The sequence below is a fragment of the Chlorocebus sabaeus genome, chromosome 22, assembly GCF_047675955.1.
Source record: "Chlorocebus sabaeus isolate Y175 chromosome 22, mChlSab1.0.hap1, whole genome shotgun sequence".
In the NCBI taxonomy this organism is placed as follows: domain Eukaryota; kingdom Metazoa; phylum Chordata; class Mammalia; order Primates; family Cercopithecidae; genus Chlorocebus; species Chlorocebus sabaeus.
Window position 1 is genome coordinate 47912923 of NC_132925.1, and position 20829 is coordinate 47933751.

The 20829-nt window shown below is 58.2% G+C and overlaps 1 protein-coding gene and 1 pseudogene across 4 annotated transcripts; one reads left to right on the plus strand and one right to left on the minus strand.

The window, feature by feature from the left end:
* Positions 1-1646: 1646 nt before the first annotated feature.
* On the minus strand, positions 1647-15432 carry GATA2 (GATA binding protein 2). 4 transcript variants are annotated; one of them, XM_073009807.1, is made up of 7 exons: positions 15087-15101; positions 9880-10088; positions 8974-9247; positions 7901-8542; positions 6072-6217; positions 4034-4159; positions 1647-3531 (listed from the first exon to the last, which is right to left on the minus strand). In XM_073009807.1, exons 3-7 carry the CDS (start codon positions 9200-9202, stop codon positions 3232-3234), a joined length of 1443 nt encoding a protein of 480 aa, XP_072865908.1. In that variant the 5' UTR covers positions 9203-9247; positions 9880-10088; positions 15087-15101; the 3' UTR covers positions 1647-3231. The 4 variants fall into 4 exon arrangements, with proteins under 4 accessions (XP_072865908.1, XP_007983636.1, XP_007983640.1 ...); XM_007985445.3 differs by lacking the exon at positions 15087-15101 and adding an exon at positions 12459-12536; XM_007985449.3 differs by lacking the exon at positions 9880-10088 and having other exon boundaries at positions 15087-15432.
* The window catches only part of LOC119618239 (transmembrane emp24 domain-containing protein 10 pseudogene), a 62157-nt pseudogene continuing 52557 nt past the window's right edge, over positions 11230-20829 (plus strand).

The window sequence follows — 20829 nt, forward strand, 5'->3', positions numbered from 1 at the left end:
GATGATGACAACTAAGGTGAAGAGAAGCCACGGTTGACCAGGGATGTACAATCAGAGTGACTTGTCATTAGGGATGGTGGAGTCAGCCAGATAAGATGTCTGTCAAACACAACCTGGTCAGGGAGGGGTGTGTAACACACTGGCCGTCAGGAGCCAGTGTTCAGGGGTCTTGGTAACCAGAATTATCATTGATCAAATATGTCATCAATCATTGATCAGGGCCATGGGTGGCTTCAGCTGTGAGTGACTGGGAGCATTAGTGGGGAAAGCATTGGGTGTCCATGTCCTTGGTGGCCAAAGATACACGAGATATTAGTGACCAGATTCAATGACTGGAGACACGGGGTCCAGAGATCTTGGTGAAGAGAACCAAATGCAGACCATTAGGGATCAAGGGCACTGGTGAGCAGAGGCATCAATGATTAGAGAATTTGGTGATCAGAGACATTGGTGACTGGGTATTCTGATGACCAGGGATATTGATGATCAGGGAGGTCAGTGATCAGAGGTATAAGGGACTTTGGAAAATGGGGGCATTGGTCAGCAGAGACTTTGAAGAAGATTCAGCAATCACTGATGTTGGGCATCAGAGACATTGGTGATAAGAGATCTTGATGATCAGTGTTGAGCATTCAGGGATATTGGGAAACAGAAACACTAGTGACTACATTGATAGGAAATTTGATGGGGAGAGGATCCTATGATCAGGGACATTGGTCGTCAGGCACATCGCTGGTTAGAAATAATGGTGATCAGAAACAACTGACCAAGGACATTGTTAAAGAAACACTGGTGATAAGAAACAGTGTGATCAGAGATACTGGAGATCACATGTGAGTGATCGATCTATCACTAGAAAAAAACACTGATCAATTACATTGGTGGTCATACTTATTGATGGCCTAGAACATTAGTGACAAAGCACATTGACAATCAACACATTGGTGAGAAGAGATACTATGATCAGGCATACTACTGGTGAGCAAAGACAGTCACTGGAGACATTCGTGATCACATTTTGTGGGTGTCAGTGATCAAACTCATGGTTGAGCAGAGGCATTGATGAAATATTAGTGATCAGTTGTTAGTCATCAGGTGTCTCTGATGGCAGGCTCTCATGATCAGACATGTCATTGATCTGGAATATCAATCATGGTGCCTACCATTGATGACCAACATCACTGATCAAAGATGACAGCAATCAATGACATCAGTGATCACAGACACTGCTGGTCAAGTCTGTCAATGAACAGGAATATTGATGACCAAATATCTCAGAAACCAGAGCTGAGAGGAAGCTCAGCACCTGGAAGGAAGCAAATGGAGATGGGGTTTGTAGGAGCCTCGTTGAGCCCTCAGGGGTGGACCACAGGCTGGAGAAACCACAGCCTCCCTGCGCCTCCCCAGTATCCTCCCATTCACTAGGACCCCTGGTGCAGTGACAGGAAATCCAAATGGGAGCAATTCAGGGGAGGAGCATCAGGACGGCAGTGGCAAAATCAGACCCAGGCCGAACAGGGCCCCATCCTGGATTCCAGGGGCCTTCCCGTCGCAGCCACCCCGCCAACAAGAGCACTGCAATCTGGCTGCCCAAATTCACACCCAGCACTCAGCACCCTGGGAGCCCACAAGACAGGCCAGGGGCATCCACAAAAAGTATTTTATTATTCTTAACAGTACTCACTTTAAAGGAATAAGAGGATAGCATACATTTTTTACAGACAATATATAAATGTTGTACATAATTAACAATAACTTAGTTCACTAATCCAAAATAAAACAAGCCAAATAAAACATAAAAACAGAAAATACTGCCGATTCTTTTTCTTATGCGGACACTAGTACAGAATAAGTTACTTCTGGCCTTGGTGCTCCCCGCAGCGACTGCCCATCCATATTGCACTTGGTTACTACATCAGCACAATCCTCCTCCTGGGCCAGGGGCCCCTCGCAGGCCATCACACCCCGCCATCACCGCATACAGAATCTAAGCTTGGGACACATTTATATACAGCTGTACCTTGGGAAGGATCCAGACAGCCACAGCAAAGCTGGACCCAGTAGGGACGCAGCCTCTCGCTGGGTCCTGGTCCTGACCTGCCCCCGACTCCTGCCTTCACCCCCTGCCAGGCCAGCAAATGCCAACCAGCCCCCGGAAACCAAGGGCAGTAAAAGCCCCTCCCCATTCCCAGCTTTCATACTAGGGCTGTGGGATCCCAGCTGTTTTCCAAAAACAATTGCAAAGCTCCAACCTTGTGTGTAGGGTTTACTCCTTTCATAGCAGGGCTTCTGTGGCTATGTACAATCGACTGGACCCAAAAAGAGTTTAAAAATAAAACAATTAACTCATCAGCGAGTTAAGTTTATGCATTTTTTTTTAATATTTTTTCTTTTGTCTCAGAGTAGGAGGGGAGGGGGTTGAAGGGTTAGCAGAAAAAGGATGTATTTACAGGGTCCACCTGACAAACAAGACAGGCTGTGGCTTGCGCTAAGGGGACACAGTTACACCAGCTTCGGCCTCAAAGCCAAGGGAGCAATCTGGGAGACGTTTCCCCTTTCAAGAAAATGTTGTTTCCTTCCTGTGACCCAGCCCTGGCCTGGGAATCTGTGCAGGACCGCCCGTGATTGTCTCTGCCCTCCAGGGCCTGGCCCGTCAAAGCAGGCACCAGCTCACCCTCCCGGGCCCGTGGCCCTTCTGGCTTTGGCTCAGCCCAGCCTGGAGTTCGGCTGTTTCTGAGAGGGAAGCCAGAGGAGAAGGGGGTACAGGCTGAGGTCCCCACAAATCTGCCCCCCAGAGCCCTGGCAAGTGGACCCGCCAAGTCCCGAGGAAGAACCGGAGGACTTGGGACAGCTCAGACCACCAAGTCTCCAAGTCCTTGTTAGAAACAAGAGCAAAATAAATTATTTTTGCCTAATCCTTTTTCCTTCTAAAAATGTTTGCCTTCGTCTGTCCCGTCCCCTCCTTTTCTCTCCATGAAGTTGTCCTTGTTCTCCAAACAACTGTCCATGCAGGAAACCCCACCTGGGCAGCGGCCGGGTGCGGAGGCAGTCTCTCAGCGGTGGGGAACATTCACAGTAACTGCTGGCAGGCTGCTGGGCACCCTCCAGGAGAAGGGGTGCTGGACCGATCCAGGTTGGCAGGAGTGGTGTCGGTCTTCGGGAAATGCTGGGCAGCTAAGGGTTTGGTCCACCCATCCTGGGAGTGCCCGGTCCTCGACGTCCATCTGTTCTCTAGCCCATAGCGGTCACCATGCTGGATGGGTGGGGGTGGCCGAAGGAGAGGCTTGAGGAGGGGTGTATGGGCGTCGGAGTGGGCAGGATGTGTCCGGAGTGGCTGAAGGGCGGGAGGTGGCCCACAGGTGCCATGTGTCCAGCCAGGGCAGCTGCACTGAAGGGGGATGACTTCTCCTGCATGCACTTTGACAGCTCCTCAAAGCACTCCGCCCCTTTCTTGCTCTTCTTGGACTTGTTGGACATCTTCCGGTTCCGAGTCTGGATCCCTTCCTTCTTCATGGTCAGTGGCCTGTTAACCTAGAGGCAACCACCAGCTTTCAGAGGGCCAATTCTTTCCTCCAGCAACATGTACCACCCCTGCCACAGCATGGACCAGAGGCAGGTCAAGCTGAGGGTCCCAGGAAGCCAGGAATTGTGCCTGACCTTCACAGTCCCATCACCAGATGGCTACAATTCCAGGAAGGGCAGGTTCTGGTGTATGGGGTTGATCCACACCCTCCCTGGCTCTGCCCACCGCATACCAGCACTGCCCATCCAACTGAAGTCCTCCCCTCCACCCTGACCTTTTTTAAGCAGAGAAACCACTTCCTTACCCCCCGAGACCCTGTCCTAGCCAGCTCCATCTCCTGAACAGAGGCAAGGCGCCCCCTCTTACGGGAAGCCCTTCTGGCGCTCGCTCAGGGCAGCGGCTTCCCAAGCCAAGCCAAGCTGGATATTGTGGCTGGGGCCTCTTGCCTGGCAGCACAAAGCGCAGAGGTCCCCGGGGAGGGGTGGGGCGGCCGGGGCGGGGCACACTCACATTGTGCAGCTTGTAGTAGAGGCCACAGGCGTTGCAGACAGGGTCCCCGTTGGCGTTTCGGCGCCATAAGGTGGTGGTTGTCGTCTGACAATTTGCACAACAGGTGCCGGCTCTTCTGGCGGCCGACTGGGAGGGCAAGGCAGCGTCAGCAGGCTGGGCTCCCACGCCCACCTCGACCTCCCTCCCTGACCCTTGCTCCAGCCCCAGTCCCCACCCACTCAGTCAAGGAGGGCTAAATCTCACAGGGGAATCAAAGCATCTCAGAACCATGGAATTTCAGAATTTGAGAATGAAATAAGTCAAGACTCACAGAACTTTGGAATAAAGAACTCTCAGAAGCCTGATGTTAGAATCAATGGGATTGCAAGAGCTAGAGGGCAGCATTAGCTACCTCCCCCAACTACCCTGCACTCTAACTCCATAAATGGGGAGACTGAGGCCCTGAGAAGGGCCTCTCTAGTAGCACAGGCATCCTGAGGCCGAGCTGGCTTGGTCCCCCTCGAGCCCTTGGATCTGGGACTGATTCTGTGTCTCCTCTAGCACAACTCTGCTCAAAATCCATAATCCTGGGTGAGCCAGTGTAGCTGAGGCCAGCACAGGTTTACAGAGTGCAGAGCTGCACCGTCTCACACCGTAGTAGCTGGCCACAGGAAGCCATTTAAATAAGATCCAACTACAAGTTAACAGAATTAAAAATCCAGTTCCCTCAATTGCACTAACCACATTTCAAGTGATCAATATTCACATGTGGCCAGGGGCTACCACAGTGGGCAGTGCAGACACAGAACTTTTCCATCCCTTCAGCTGACCCGAATGCTGATCCCCACCTATGCAGCCACCCATATCCCAACCCTTAGAGCTTTAACACCCCCAGCCCCTCTCAGTCCTAGTCCCTCAGGAAACGCCTGGCAGAGGCAGGGTCTGGAAATGAGCGCCTGGTCCCTGGAGAGAGAAGCCAGAGGGAGGCTTTACCCAAGAAAGCAGATCCCCTCTCCCGGTTCCACCAACGCCAACCCCACAGTGACAGAAGGGGTCCCCCAACACTTCCCAGAGAACCGCAGGCAGAAGTGCACCAGGTGGCGATGTTGGGAGCTGGAGGCTGAGGCCTGCAGAGCCTGGAACGGCCCCAGGCCCAAGCCTGGTCACAGAAGGGACAGAGGGACTGCAGCCGCGGGGGCAGGGAGGGGTGAGTAAGCAGCCTGAAGCTGGAATTCTGACTCAGGGGCCAACGCCGCGTCCTCCACCTCTACCCCCACCCGGGCCTCACCCCGCCCTCGCTCCAGGGGAAAAAAAGGCCCCCAAAGCAGGGAACGATTTAAGCCTCATAAATCACTTCGCCCTGAAAAAATATATTTATTATTCTTAGCATTTTACGCATTATTTGCAGAGTGGAGGGTATTAGAAATTTCAAAACAGCCCAGCAAGAGGCAGGACTGAGCTGAGGAGACTCTAAAAACTCGCAGAGTCCGGAAACAGATACACGAAGTTTCCTTATCTTCAGGCTGCAGATGTCCGGATAGGAAACTCCGGCAGGAGATCCGAAAGGGCATTTTTTTAAAATCACTCAAATGAAAATACACAGTATAGGTGACTCCATGGAAAAATAATAAAGGGCAGGTTTTTTTAGTGGCCGGTGTGAGTTTGTGTTTTATTTAAATAAGCACGAGGAGCTTGTGAGTGGGGCTGTCGGGGAGGGCTGAGCCACAAGGAAAAATACTTCATGGCCCTATTTTTAAAAAAGAGCTAAGCAGAGGCCAGAGGACAGGAGTCCAGCCCGTGGACACTCAACTTTGGGGATCCCGGAGCACAGTGGGGTGGCGCAAGGGTACCCGGTGGGCTCCCTATACCCGAGGAGGAAATGTGGCCCGAAAGAATCTGGCCAGAAAGAGGGATGACCCAACTGACATCCCAGTGCTTTTCATGATAAAAGAAGATTTCAAGCGGCAAAGTGTCTGCATTTGAAGGAGTTGTTTTCCCCTTAATTAACCGCCAGCTCCTGCCCAGAAGCCCCCTCCCAGCCACCTGTGCCCACTCCTACCAGTCTTCGCTTGGGCTTGATGAGTGGCCGGTTCTGCCCGTTCATTTTGTGGTAGAGGCCACAGGCATTGCACAGGTAGTGGCCGGTGCCGTCCCGCCGCCAGAGAGGGGTGGCTGTGGCCCCACAGTTGACGCACTCCCGGCCTTCTGCAGGGGGACAGGGAGAGACACAGGGCCTGCTTAACCGGCAAGGTCTCTGGAGGGAACCCAGGGCAGGCGAGCACCGGCCAAGCAGTGCCGGTGCCTCTCAGGCACGCGGTTGGCCTGGGCCTGGCTGCGACAGCCCAGGCAGGAAGAGGGACCCAGAGGGTTTCCCACATGGGATGGGACCCAGGTCCAGAGTCCTTTAAGGCCAAATCCCCTGCTTCCAATCCTCCCGAGGAGGGATGGAAACGATGGAGGAGGGGCCCAGGGCCACAGGCGTTCTGGAGCAACCAGGAGCTATTTACTGCAAACTTTGCCGAGGGTAGGGCGGTGGCAGGAGTCACCCAGCTCAACCTGGCTGGGCCCAGGAGGCTCTCTCCTTCCCGCTCCGGCGCGCCTCTTTCCCTCTCCTCTTTTGTCCCTCTCCTTTCTACCCAACTGTGTCTGCCCCACCCCGTCTTTCTGCTCTAAGTCCAGAATCATTTCCCTCTTTCTCCCCAACTTTTCTTCTCTTCCACCGAAGCCCTAGAATTTTTCTGAGACCTGGAAAAAATGGATCGAAGTTGTTGTTCTTTAAAATAAAATAAATAATAAGCTCTTTCTTTTTTAGATAAGTGGCCTCCGTTTTTTGTTTGTAATTTTTTTTTTCCAGTTAAAAGGCCATCTGGAATTCAAATAAAATGCAAAACAAACTTGGGAAAAAGGACCAAGAAAACGCAAGCTGACGGGTGTGAGCAGAACTAGGATCCTGAGCCGGGGCTCAGCGGGGGCTGGGACCAGCGGGGGCTGGGGCTGGGGACGAAGTTGAGCAGGATCGCTGCCTGGCATCGTGTTCCCCAGGAAGTTGTTCTTGATTTAGTTTAAACTAAATGAGCAGTACAGACTGGCAAAAGAAGGTGGTTCTTGCACTCAGGAGTAACTGTTTTAAAAACCTTCCTGCTCTGTGGCTCAAAGGGACCAGGTAAAGAGACATGGACAGCAGGAACTCCACACTAGCCACCAGTTTCTGGGTTTATGCTCTGTGGCCAGATTCTTGGACAAACCCAGTTTGGCCAGCTGCGGGAAAAGGGGCGGGCGCACTGCAGCTTCATCCCCTCACTCCAGCCCTCAGGGAGGGAGAGGGAAGGGCCTGGCCAGGGCAGGGAGCAGGAGCAGGTCCTGGAATTTTGCTTTGGGGGAAATCTCCCAAGGAGATGGGGGATCCATCGAAATCCCAAGATCAGACTGATTGAGTTGGAGACCCAGATTCCTTAAGGGTCTGGAACTTCCGGAATGCCTGAAACATGCACACACAACATGCACACAGACACACGTACACACATGCACATACAGACTCACTTCCCTCGCTTCACATGCTAAGTCCTGAGGTGGCTTGAATTTTCACTTAGGATTCAGGAAGGGGAAGGGGGAATTCCCATTCTGTGTGCTGGTCAGTCAATGACCAACCCTGGGTCAAGGAACTGAACTTTGGGGGTCCACCGGAAACACTTAAGAAAATGGCAAAAGTTTTAGAGTCTCCTCTCCCCGACCCAGAGGTCTCAAACATCTATTGGGGACTATTAGAGAGGACATCACCCATTCCCAGATCTGGGAAACCGACATTGCCCCTCTCCCAAGTCACAGCCCTCCACCACAAAAACGCAAATGCTCCCCTCTTCCACGAAAGTCCCCAGCACCTGCCTTTACCTGAACAGGATCGCGCCTTGCTGCGCTGCTTAGGGGTGAAGCTGGAGGCCGGTCCCCCCAGAAAGCCCCCGGGGTGGAAGAGTCCGCTGCTGTAGTCGTGGGCCGCCGCCGGCACATAAGAGGGGTAGGTGGGGATGGGGTGGTGTGTAGCAGGCTGGGTGCCCATAGTGGCTAGGCCTTGGCGCAGGGGACTGCCACTTTCCATCTTCATGCTCTCCGTCAGTGACACCTGGTACTTGACGCCGTCCTTGTCCTCTCCTCGGGCTGCGCTACCCCCCGCGGAAGATGAGCCTGGAGAAGCAGCCCCCGTGGTGCTGGGGTCAGGAGACACTTCTTTCGGTGGCGTGGGTGGGAAGCCGAAAAGGTGGGAGCCAGAGTGGGCTGCTGTGGGGGTGAGGGAGGCCACTGAGCTCCCACTGCCTCCCCCGCTCCCACCCCCAGCCCCTGGGTACACAGAGAGTGGGCCTCCAGGGCCTCCAGCAGCTGAGGGGTGCAGTGGCGTCTTGGAGAAGGGGCTCACGGTCCACGGGTTGTGGTGGTGGGCCGCAGCGGCAGAGAGGGCTGCTTTGCCCCCGTCCAGCCAGGGCAAACCCGGGCTGTGCAACAAGTGTGGGCGGCACATCTGGCCTCCAGTCAGGCGGGCTGCGGGCAGAGAGAGAGAGGGTCAGGGTGGGCAGAAAGATCAGGGTAGGCAGAGGTAGGGACGCCCCTGACAGACATGAGATCACGACTCCCAGAACCAGCAGTCATCGCCTCCCAAAAAAAACCAGAAACATAACCCCCACTGATAATAATCAGGAATGTCAGTCCGAGCTGAAGGACAAGTGGCATAGAAGGAACCCCACCGGACGGGCCCTACGGGGAACCCTCACGGGCCAGCTGGAAGTGGGCAGAAACCCTGTGGGTCCCAGACCCTCCCCAATCGGCCGCTGCCCCCACCTCTCCCGCCCCGATTTTTCAGCAGCTCGATTCCTGCTTATCCCACATCCGGGAAGCAAGCAGCCGGGCCCTCCTCCCCTCCCTAGCCTGGCGCGCGGCGCCTGGGTTCCCATCACCACCGGCCCAGCGCTCACCGTGCGCCGGGCTGTAGGAGACGCGCGCCCGCGCGTGAGCCGGGTTGGCGTAGTAGGGGTTGCCCTGCGAATCGAGGTGATTGAAGAAGACGTCCACCTCGTCTGGAGGCAGCAGCTGCGCGGGTTCCATGTAGTTGTGCGCCAGGCCCGGGTGGTGCGAGTCGGGGTGCTGCGCATTCAGCACGGCCGGGTGCGCCATCCAGCGCGGCTGCTCCGGCGCCACCTCCATGGCCGGCGGCGGCGGCTCGGGGTCTGGGTGGAGGCGGCAACGGCCCTGCGCGAGGAAGGGGGCGTGAGGCGTGCCGCCAGCGTCTGACACCCCCAAAGTCCCACCACGAGGGGTCTCGCGCGCCGCGGAGCCCCAGCCCAGCTCCGATGAGAAAGAGCACCAGTCCCGGGTGGGAGGAAAGCCCAAGGCTCAAAACGAAAGGAAGGCGGGGGAGGGGGTTCAGCCACGCACACTCACGTGGTGACCCGCGGATGCAGAATCACACACCCGTGCACATGGGGTCACACCCGGGGACGGGTCCCGACACCAGTGACCCCAACAAACGCACAGAGCAGCACTTCAGTCGGACACTCACACTGAGTCCCCACCCCCGCCCGGTAGACAAACACATGAACACAGACTCAAAAGTTGCAGACAGGCACCCGGGCACCCAGTGGGGCACTTGATCCCAGCAACACGCACACACCCACACTTGGCGCCAGATACTGACCTCAGTCCCCAAAACATGCACACGCAGCCCCCTGAGTGCAGTCCTAAGCGGCACAATCAGGACCTCTCAACAAGGCACACCAAAGCAGTAGCCCGCAGCCTGGTCACCCTGCCCTAAGTCCCCCTAGAGTCCCCTCAAAGCTAGGAGCGCCCCAGGCCCCCAGCCGGCTCTCGAACCCCAAACTTACACACGCAGCCGTGGGGAGAGTAGGGACTCGGCCTCAGAGTGAAGGAGCTCCGGCGGGAGCCCCGGGGGCGACGGGCCCAGGGACAGCACGTCCAGAGGCTGGCGGGGCTTACAGGGTAGGAGCAGGGGGTAGCTTGCGCCTCGGCCGCGGGCCCTCCCGGCTCCGGCCCCTCGGCATCCTCCGGCCGCCCTGGCGCCAGCTGCCGACTCCTGCACAGACATGAAGCGGGGGCCGCGCACGCCTAAGAAGCCCACGCCAGCCAATCAGCGCCGCGCGCCTCCCAGCCTCCGCCTCCCATTGGCTGCGTCCGCAATTCCCGAACCGCTGGACTCCTGAACTGACCCGCCGGCCAGCCCCCCCTCCGCCGGCGGATCCCCTCCCTGGGCGCTCCTGGAGGCCCCTGCTGACAACGCGCCTCACCACTAAGGGACCCTCACCCCAAGGCCCGATCCCTGCAGCCCCTCTTGCGAACACTCCGAGATCCCTCGACGCTCTGGGCGTAACTAGCAATAACTAACCAACTGCCCCCTCCCCAGGAGCCCGGGCCGCGCACCCTCTGGATTGCCTCTCCCCGAGACCCTAACCCCGCCACGCTCCTTCACCGCTGAACGTGGTCAGTCCGAGCGCAGTTACCTACCCAGACCGTTCCCTCCCCTAGCTCGGGCGGTGTCTGAGTGGACTGGGGGTTGGGAGGGCTCGGAGTACAGCAGCGGAACAGCGGGAGCCGGGAGGGGCAGAGAGGGGCAGGAACTACAGGGCTCTAGAGGGCACCTGGGCCTCGGACACGCGGCCGCTCAGGGCTGTGCTTGACCCAGTGGAGGTGGCCGGGCCGGTGGCTCCAGAGAGGGGGAGGGGGCATCCCCTCCCCGGGCGTGGCCTTCGCAGGCCAACGGGCCCAATTGCCTGGGGCGAGGCCATGGAGACCCGGACTGGCGCCGGCGCCAGCTGGAGGGAGACGCCCCCGGGCAGGAGGTGGCATTTTTTCCTCCGGGGGTCCCCGAGGTGGCCTCTGGTGAGGGGGAAGAGGTGGTCTGAGGTCTCAGTCTTCTAAGTCACCTGAAACTGCTTCCCACTCACTTCCAGCCCGGAGATCGGCTCTAGGAGTCGAGTGGGCCGGGCGCACAAGTCTTGCTCCCTCCTATTGTACAGACTGGGGAGACGAAGGCTCGAAGGGGGCCCCGGACCGAGGAGGGGTTCCAGGACAAAGGCATTTGGGGGGACCTAGACAGGTGCCGAGTACTGGGGGGACTCAACAGCGTCTTCCAGCCCTCTTCCCTGTTGGTCCTGAGGCTCCCGGGGTAGATGTCCAGAGGGCCCCTGGGTGGGTCGGGGGCAGGAGGAGGGCTGGGGTCCCGGCCACCCCCGGGAGAGTGGGGGAGGGGCGGCGGGATTGACAGTCGGTAATTGGGTAACTGGAGGCGGCTTCTCCGGCCGGGCGGCCCCGCCACCGCGACGCCGAGCCCCTGACGTCACCCGATTCGCCAGGAAATGAACTTTTTAATAATCCGAGGAGGGAGGAAAGCCCTCGGTCCCCTCAGCTCCGGGGGCGCCCGGCTGGGCCCAGCTCCGCGGGCGCGCCCCCGTCACCCCCTCCCAGGCCAGCTCAGGGCAGAGCCAAGGGGGCGCGGGCTCAGGCTGAGGCCTCCTCCTGCCTAGGCGTCTGGCGTCCGTTTGTCTGTCCAAGGCCCCAGCGCAGGTAAAGCGCGGGGCTGGGGGGCGCAGAGCTCCATTGGGCTGGGAATCAGCGCGTCTCGTGCCCTTGGGGAACCCGCCTGCCCGAGCCGCCTGCTGAGCCTCCCGCTCCCCTCCACTCTGGAGCGCGCGGAGCCCAGTCTGCTCGGAACTCCACTCCGCGGGAGCGGAGGCCGGCGCCAGCCCGGGAAGGCGCGCCGGGGGCGGGAGGCCGAGCGCAAGGCCCTTGGCGCGGGACCTCCGCGGCCAGGCCCGGCAGGTGAGCGGTCTCCGTGTCTCCCAGTTCGTGCTCCCCTCAACGCGTGCGGTCCCGCCGGGACCCACTGTCTCTCCGTCCGTCTGTCTCTCAACTTTTCCCACCCTTTAGCTTACGATTCTTCATCAATGCGTAAAATGAGATCGCCGCGGAGTTCGAGCCTATTTGGCGTCTCCGGAGACTAGCAAGACCCTCTGAAAGGCACCGCGTCCCCAGGGATAATCCCCCGTGTCCGGCAAAGCTACCCTGCTCGAGCGCGAACCCTGGGACCCAGCGCGGAAGGCAGACCGGCAGCTGGCCGCTGGGCTGTGAACGCCAGGGCCGAGCGGAAGCTTCCCGCCCGGCCGCGATCAGTGCCTCGGCTCTCAGGGAAGTGGCTACGCGCGGCCCTCGAGAAAGCAGGTAATTCTCCTTTTTCTCCCACCGGCGCGGTAAAAAACTACCCCCTCCCCCGTTCTGTGTGTATCCCCAGTTTCAGCGCAGCGAGCTACGCGTCTAACCCCTTCGCGGCAGGGTCCCAGCCACGGCGGTAGTGGAGGTGGCCAGCGTGGCCGAGTCCCCTGCCCAAACGTCAGCCCTGCACTGCCGCCTGCCTTGGCACAGAGCGGAGCGAGGGAGGGGATTTAATTACCCCGCTCGGCAGCTCAGAAAATCGCCGCACGGAGGGGCTTAGCAGGACGGCTAAGGAGTGCTTGAGCGGGGGCCTCGGGAGACCTGAACCAGCCTCCTTGCCCGCAATCCTGGTGTAGAGGAAAAAAAGGAAAGAGGAGTTCTGCCAGGTCCCTTCAGGCCTTGGGGTTGCCTTCCTCAACAACGCAGGCAGGGGACGGCTTGACCGAAGCCTCCACATCGGTTGCAGGTCCTGCGTAGGATGCGGGACTGCTGCATTCTCTGGCGGAAACGAACCCGCCTGGGAAAAAGAAATGCGGCGCCAGGTAGCAGGGCACCCAGATGGACAGTAAAGGGGGACCCGCGCTCGTCAATGTCTGTGTGAGTCAGGCAGACCGAGGGACACCAACCGGGCCCCTCCCCACTAGGCCGAAGACATGGTCCTCCCACCTCGGGCCCCAAACAAACTCCCGGGGAGGGGCAACGCAGCCCCCAGAATCGGCTGGGGTCGTGCGGCGCTGTTACAGGCCTGGTGAGAGCAGATTTACTCCAGTTTATGGGCTGGAACTTTGGGGTCCCCAGAACACCTTCAGAGGGACACGTTCCCTTTTTCAGTATTTTGTTTGTTCGGGAGCATAGCTGGAAATGCTGGCGCTGCCTTTGATCACATTAAGAAGCTGTCACTTTCCTTACTTGGGAACAAGATTTCTCCGAGGACTGGAGAAGGTCAGTCTGGAAACAGAATTTTCGAAGGACCCTTTTCAAGTGGCCCGAGAACTCACAGCGGTGATCGCCACAATTTGACCTGGGTACTTCTGCCTGGGAGCTGGGGAGGTAGCAGATCTGGTATCCGGTTCTAGAGTGCTTCTCAGGCCTCTACTAAGCCGCTGATCCCAGGTGGGACACGGAGCTGCCCAGGTCTCCCCGGCCGTCCAGCCCTCCCCTCTGAGCCCTTTGTTTAAACTTAGCTCATCCGAGGTGGCCCCTTTGGGACCATAAGTTTGCCCTCCCTTTGTAACCTAATTCTTCTCGCCTTTTCCTTATGGGCAGCTAATTGGCCCGCAGTGTGGGGCTGGGGGTGGGGTGTCAAGGAAACCCATTTGCTATGGGATTACCTTCCATAGAGAAATTTAATTCGCAACCCAGCAGCCTCCCAGTCCCACATTGGCAATAAACCTTGAGGGGTACGGGGAGGAAGTGGGATGCCTTAGCAGATGGGTTCAGAAGTTCCCTTAAAGCTGAGGCATTAGATCTCAGGTCAGCAGCCATCCCTGGAGGGGGGGGTGTGCCCAAGGAGGGACTACGGCTATAATGGCCCCTCCTGCTTTTTGGGGTTCAATTCCAGACCCTCAAAGCAGAAGGCTCCCTCCCTCGGCCTCAGTGCAGGCTCTCCCACCTCATTCCTGTTCTGCGTCTTTGGGAATCGTAGAGTCTGTGGCCCCCACGTCCTAGGTGTCTCGGCACCCTGGACCCAGGAGCCTCCGAGATTCGATATCGCTTCTGGCTTCTGGCCCCTACCTTCAAGCCTGGCAGGCTTCCCGCGGGACCCTGCTGAGACCCGGAGACAATCGGGCCATGCTTCTCCCTCCTCCACGAACAGCCACGGTTTACTCGGAGGGTTTACTCGGAGCGGCAGGGGCCGGCGGCCTGACAACTGGTAAATCCGTTTCGTTAGACACAATTTGTCTGCAATTTGTCAACCCGCCTGGAAAACGCTCTCCAGACGCCTCAGCTGCCGCACGGGCCCTACCTGGTTCTCGAATCCTGCCTGCTCATAAACGAATCCCAGTACGGGGTGCCTGCGTAGACCTGGAGCTCACTGCCAGATGTTCCCAACCTCGGGAGAGGAGGCTTTTTCCAAAACAACGAATTTCCTTCCTTGTTTTCCGGTAAAGGAGCGGCCGCCACACATGGGGGCCCTGAATGCGGGGCCTTTCCCCTCGGAGTTGGAGCAACCCGGAGTTCAAGCCTGGCCGCCACCGAATAATTTTAAATGCCCGGTTTTCAGACAGATCCAGAACACCGTCTACGCCTACCAGCGGCAGATCTTCGAGGCCGCGGCGGCCCCATTCTTATTGAAATCCCACTAAACGGATTCAGACTCCGGCTTGGGGTGGGGGGAGACTTCCAGACCCGGCGCTCTCCCCCACACGCACCCCAGTCACACAGGATAAAGGTCTGCGGGGCGCAGCGCGCGGGGGCGCAAACAGGAGCGAGCCGGGTTAAGCCGCGAAAAGCCGGCGCACGGGACCAACCGGCAGGTGCAGCCGTCGCTCGGCGGCCCGGCTCGGACGCATCCGCCGCCGCGGCCTGGGGGTTGGGGGCGACCGAGACAAAGGCCCCCAGTTCGGGGGCCAGGAGGCGGGGATGCTTTGCCAGGCTTTGGGAATGCCGGGGTCTCGTGGCCTGTGGCTGGGAGAAATGGGAAGACAGGAGGCCCGAGGCGGGCCTGTTGTGCCCAGGTCACCAAATACTCCCTCTGGTTGAAGTCCCTATAACCAGGGTTTCCGGTCTCTGGCAGGGCCAAGGCGAGCCCCAAAGGTAGGGGCCACAGGGCAAACGGACCAAGAGATTCGGGTGCCAGGCGGGCCGGGCCGGGCCGGGGGCGGAAAGGGCCCGGCCCAGGCGGATGGAAGTGGAGGGAACTCACCGAGCGAGGCGCGGTGGGCGGCGCCCCCGGGCGGACGGGGCCGGAGCAGAGCTGGGAGCAGGGCGAGGTGCGCGGCAGGCGGGCTCGCGGGACCTGGGCGCGGGTTGGCGGCGCTCACCAGCAGAGCCTGGGCGGCACGCCGAGCGGCCGCATGGTGTTCAGCGGACTGCTTTTATCCGCCTGGTGGGCGATGGGGCCCTGCTAGGATGGAGGTGGCGGCAGGCAACGGACAGACTTGAGCACCGAGCCCCGGCGGCGGCGGCGGCGCTGGCCTCCCTACCTTCCTCGTGCTCGCGCTGCCTCTCTCTTCCCCCACCGGCCGCAACGCGGCTTTTTATTTCGACATCACTTTGCGGGGGGGCAGGGGGTGGCGACGGGGGCGGGAGCGCCGCAGGGGGCAGGAGGGTGCCCGGGGCTCTGCACCCGGCCTACCAGGTCCAGCCGCCTGGCCGGCCAAGGGCCGCTAGGCACTCAGGGCGTGCACACCCTGCGCATCCACACTCCAGGCCGCTCCCGCCCTCTCCGGAGCGCACAGGCGCGCCCCTGACCTCAGGGATGCTCGCTCAGAAAGCTTGGGACACGTCTTTACGGAGACTCTCCCTGGGGACCCTCAGGAGCTGTGGGCACACGCACTCACTGACAATGGTACACAGACGCCCGCTCCTCTGTCTTCAACCCACTTCCAGGAGTGCTCACACGGACACGCACACATCCCTGCACATGTGCACGCAGCTGTGGCCGTGAGGACATCCTCAGACAGACGGCCTGGGTCACACCGACACACACGGTCACACAATCAGATGCAACTTGGCACTCTAGCTCACACTCTGGACGCCCTCACTGCCAGGCTGGTTTAGCTAAGTGCAGGGGCAGCCCCTCTCCCTGTCCCACCCCCACTCCAGTTCCTAACTCTGGGGGACCCTGAGCACTTTAGAGGTCCACTGTCTGGCGTCCCCCTGGCCCATCTCCTTGGGGCAGACTCTCACAATGGAGGAAGCAAGGAAGGGTGCAGAAGGCTTGTTCACAGAAGTGGGGGGCAGGAGGAGGGGAGAAAGGGAGTGTGGGAGTCCTCATCCCCAGAAGGCCCCTGGGTTTGTGGGCAAAGAGAGTTCAGTTCTTGTGCTGCCAAAGTTCTTACTAAGGGATTCAGCCAGTCAGTGTCCCCCCACTCCGACCCCTGATTCCCATTCCAGCAGATCAAAGAGTGACCTGGGGACCTTGGGCCTGGAGAGAAAGTGCTTGGGCTTGGAAGGACTGGGAAATCTGTGCTCCTGTGCCCAGGTGTGCCCCAGAGGAGTGTTTCTGTCCCCTGGTCTTTGTGACACCTGCTGTCTATAGGTCTTTCTCCAAATCTGGTGGTGACTATTGCATTGTTTGTGTGTTCTATGCATGTGGCTCACAGTCTATGTCCTGTGTGCCCAGGTGTGTCTGTACACACTTATGAGCACACAGGAGTGTCTGCAAAACTGGATGTATTAGTATGTCCATTTCTTCTTGTGGGTTCCTGAGAGTTTGTGTATTGGGCAGTAGGTCACAATGTGGCTATTTCAGAGCATGACCCTGGAAGCTGGCACAAGAGAGTGTGTCTGTGGAAATGGTTGTATGTCCCTTTGACTCTGTGTCTGCGGGGTCATCATGTCAGAGACTCATGTAAAGAGGGGTGGGGATTTCCAAGTGTTTGCCTGTGTGTCTGTAGCAGTGTATGGCATGTCTATGAATTGGCGTGTTTTGGAGTGTGTGTTTGTGTATGTGCATGTATCTAGGCATGTGTTAAACTGTGTGTATTTTTGTTGTTGTTGTTTTGTTTTGTTTCTTGAGACCTGGTCTTGATCTGTTACCCAGACTGAAGTGCAGTGGTTCAATCACCGCTCACTGCAGCCTTAACCTCCCAGGCTCAAGCCATTCTCCCACCTCAGCCTCCTGAGTATCTGGGACCACAAGCATGTGCCACCATGCCTGGCTAATTTTTTTATTTTTATTTTTGTAGAAACATGGTCTCACTATGTTGCCCAGACTGGTCTCAAACTCCCGGACTCAAGCAATCCTCCCACCTCGACCTCCCAAAGTCCTGGGATTATAGGCGTGAGCCACTGCGCCTGGCCTGTGTGTGTCTTTAATAGTTTGTACCTGGGTATCTGCATGTGCCCTTGAACTGGTGTATGTGTAGGTGTGTGTGTGGTATGTTGCATGTGTCTGGATGTCCATGTATAATTCTGTTTATTAATTGATGGCTGTTGGGGCATGTGTTTGTGTATTTGAACATGCATTTGGCTGTGTGCGTGTGCATCTGTCTTTAACAGCATAGGTATCATTGTATATCATTGTATCTTTGAACTGATGGTGGGGAGGAGGAGATGTATCCGAGTGTGTCTGCATGTCTATGTACAGCTCCATGTATGAATTGATGTGTGTTGCAGTGGGTGTTTGTGTCTGCGTATCTGGGTTGTGAGTAACTGTATATATGACTATATCTTTGAAATGCATGTTTCTGTGGCCAGCACTGCCTTGTTCTGTGGACTGTGGAAAAGTGTGTCCTCTGTGACATGCAGGGTGTGCATCCTGCAGGATCACCCACCATCCAGACCTTCCTTAACCAGCAGGGCAGGCCGCCAGTGGAGCTCCAGGGTACCATTTGCTCGGGCACTTTCTGTCTGTCTGTGGGAGGGGAGATGAGATGATAAGGCTTATCTGCTGTCGCCAGCGCCATGCTGAATAACTGCTCTAATGAGGTATCCTCATTGGGACCACCGGATCCCAAGGCCCCGGGCCTCATTGGGGAGGGGCATGGGAGAGCTTGTCTGAAGCACAGGAGCAGGGCCTGGGTGCCTATGGGGCCTTTTCCACTTGTCTTGTTTCCTTGGAAAGGGGGTTCCAGGCCTTGCACCTCCCCACCCCACCTGCCTCCTGCCTACTGGGTGGGGCTGAGCTGGCCAGGCCAGAGCTGGCTGGAGCCTTCCAGTCTCTGGTCTGTGGCCAGGTTCACAGCCTTGAGAGGACGGGAGGTATGAGGCCTGGAGATGTGGGGCCCTCAGGGTGGGGTGGATGAAGAGAAATGGAGACTCGGTGACAGAAAGATCCAGAGAGACAAGGAGTGGGGAAAGAAATGGGAGGCCCAAGGACAGATGTTTTAAAAACAATGAGGAAGAGGCACTGGTGGGGACAGGCCTGGGACTTCGGACACTCGGAGACAGACAGAAATAAACAACTAAAAAGTGGCAGAAAGGGTCAGAAAGATGGGAATAAAAGCAGAGAAGATGATAACCAGAGAGACGTGGACAGAGACATGAGAGAGATAAGAGAGGACAGAGAGATAAGACAAAAATAGAGAGATGGGAAGAGAACCCCAGAGAGGCTCAAAGAGCCAATGCTAGAAGAGGGACAGGGATGGGAAGGGCCCCAGAGAGAAGAGTGGGGACACAAAGGAAAGATGGGCAGGATGGGATGGACAGACTGAGATGGAAAGACCGACAGGGCTTAGCCACCAAGCTCGAAGAACGCGCGGGAGGCCGGGAGCCGGGCGAGGCCGGGCTGGGCATGAGCTGCGGGCCGCGGGCAGGGCGGGACACCAAGGCACGGGTGGTGGTGGCGGGCAGGGGGCTCCGCGCGGGGCTGCGCCACTGTCCGGGGTAATTTTTCATCTCGGCCGGCTAATCTTTGTTCCCGGCGAAGATAATGAATAGCCAATCGTTATCTGCCCGGCTCCCGAAGGCTGCCGGAGAATGGGGTTGTACAGGGCTGGGAATTGTTTCCAAAGTGCCGCGGAATAAATGGTGTTCCTTATCTCTGCCTTCCAGATTATCGGAGCCCTTTCAGAGAGCGCACAACAAATGCGCCCGCCATCGAATGCATCATTTACCACCGCAGATCCGCGCGCTGATGGGCAGGCAGATAGCCGTCCGCTGGGGGCACGCGGGTTCCCCGTGCCCGCACCACCCGCCTGCCTGCCAGGGCCACTGAGTGTGCGCCCCGGCGTGCCCGGCGTGTTTGGATGGACACGTGGGTGTGCCAGTGCATGGGCTAACGCCGATGCAAGTGTGCGGGTGTGTCAAACAAGTGTACCACAAAAAAGTGCAAGTGTGTGAGCCCATCCATGCACACGCATGGCAGGCCTGTGTGCTGAGCGCCCAGAGGAGATGTATCCGAGTGTGTCTGCATGTCTATGTACAGCTCCATGTATGAATTGATGTGTGTTGCAGTAGGTGTTTGTGTCTGCGTATCTGGGTTGTGGGCAACTGTATATATGACTACATCTTTGAAATGCATGTTTCACACACTCATGCGTGTGTGCTAAGTGCCCAGAGGCGGCCGATGAGGCGGTTGGAGGGTCCACACAAGAGGCGGTGCCACACTAAGCTTGTGGGCAGGCATGCGGCCCAGGGTGGCTGCTCACGTGGCGGAGGAATGGGAGTGCAAGCCCGCGTGTCCGAGGGCATCGGATAAGCATCCCGCGAGTGCCTCACTGTGTCTGCTCTGGAGGTGGCTGTTTAGGGTCGCACGCCGGAGGCCACTAGGGTGGAAGTGCTGTGTGCATGCAGTTGCCCACCCTACGTTGTGTTTCAGGGCACATAAGCTTCCTGTGCCTGCCGGGCATGAGCGTGCAAGTGTCACCGCTCCCGCCCGGCGAGCCTTTGGGGTGTGCTCGGGTCTGCGTGAGGCTGTGTGTGTCCTGCTGTATCTCTGCCCAGGTGTGCCCAGGTGAGCTGCGAGAGGGGCACGGGGGAAGGGCAGTCGTCGGGGCCTGTCCATGTGCCAGCGTGGGTGGACTCCGGGCTGGGGAAGCGACAGGGAATGGTGTGTGCGGGGGTGACAGACGCCAGAGCGATGGGGTGGAACATGCTGTGTCACGGAAGACTTTCTTGACCAAAACGGAAAGTGCGAGTGTGGAAGGAAGAGGGGCCGTCCGTGGAGTTTGGGGACACCCGGGCATCCGAGCCTCAGAGCCTCTGCAGCTGGGACAAGGGAGCCCGAGCCCGCCGCCTGAGGTCCCCGCGCCGTGAGTGACACGCGCCGCCGACAAAGGCTGTATTTTTCCAGGCTCGCGCCCCGCCCGCGCGCGCGCGATGGTCCCCATGGCGACGCAGATAGCGCCGCAGCCATTTTCCCTATCTCCCCGTAGTCTATTATACGGCGGGATTAGCTCATCTCCAGGCAGGTCAAACCCAAAGTCACACAACCTGCGACGCGGGCCCCGCCCCCACTCCCCGGCCGCCCCTCCCCCGCCCCGTCCCTGTCCCCGGCCCCGGCCCAGCGACCCCCGGCCGCTGCCCAAGCGCAGGCGCAGAGCGCCACCTGGCGGCGGCGGGGTCTCGGGTGGGGTCCGCGGAGCCGGTTCCCGTGCAGAAGAGGTGGGGTGAGGGTCTACCCCCAGAAGGCGGGCTCTCTGGGAGCAGGGGCTTTGCTTTGTCACTACTGTTCCCCAGGGCCAGACTAACACACAGTAGGTGCTCCATAAGTGTTTGCTGAACGAATGGATGGATGGATGGATAGATGGATGGATGGATGGATGGATGGATGGGCAGGAAATTATAGACGGGGGCAAACTGCCAAAGGCTACAGTTTAGTTGGCAGCATTCTGAGAATGCATCCCACTGAATTTAGAATAAAAGCCAAACTCTTAGAACCTATGTAGTCGCCCTTACTGACCTCTCAGACCTGATTTCCTTCTTCCTCACTGCAGCCACAGTGACTCTCTTCCTGTTCCAGAGTGTCCCCACCCCAGGGCCTTTCAGTCTACTGTCCCTTC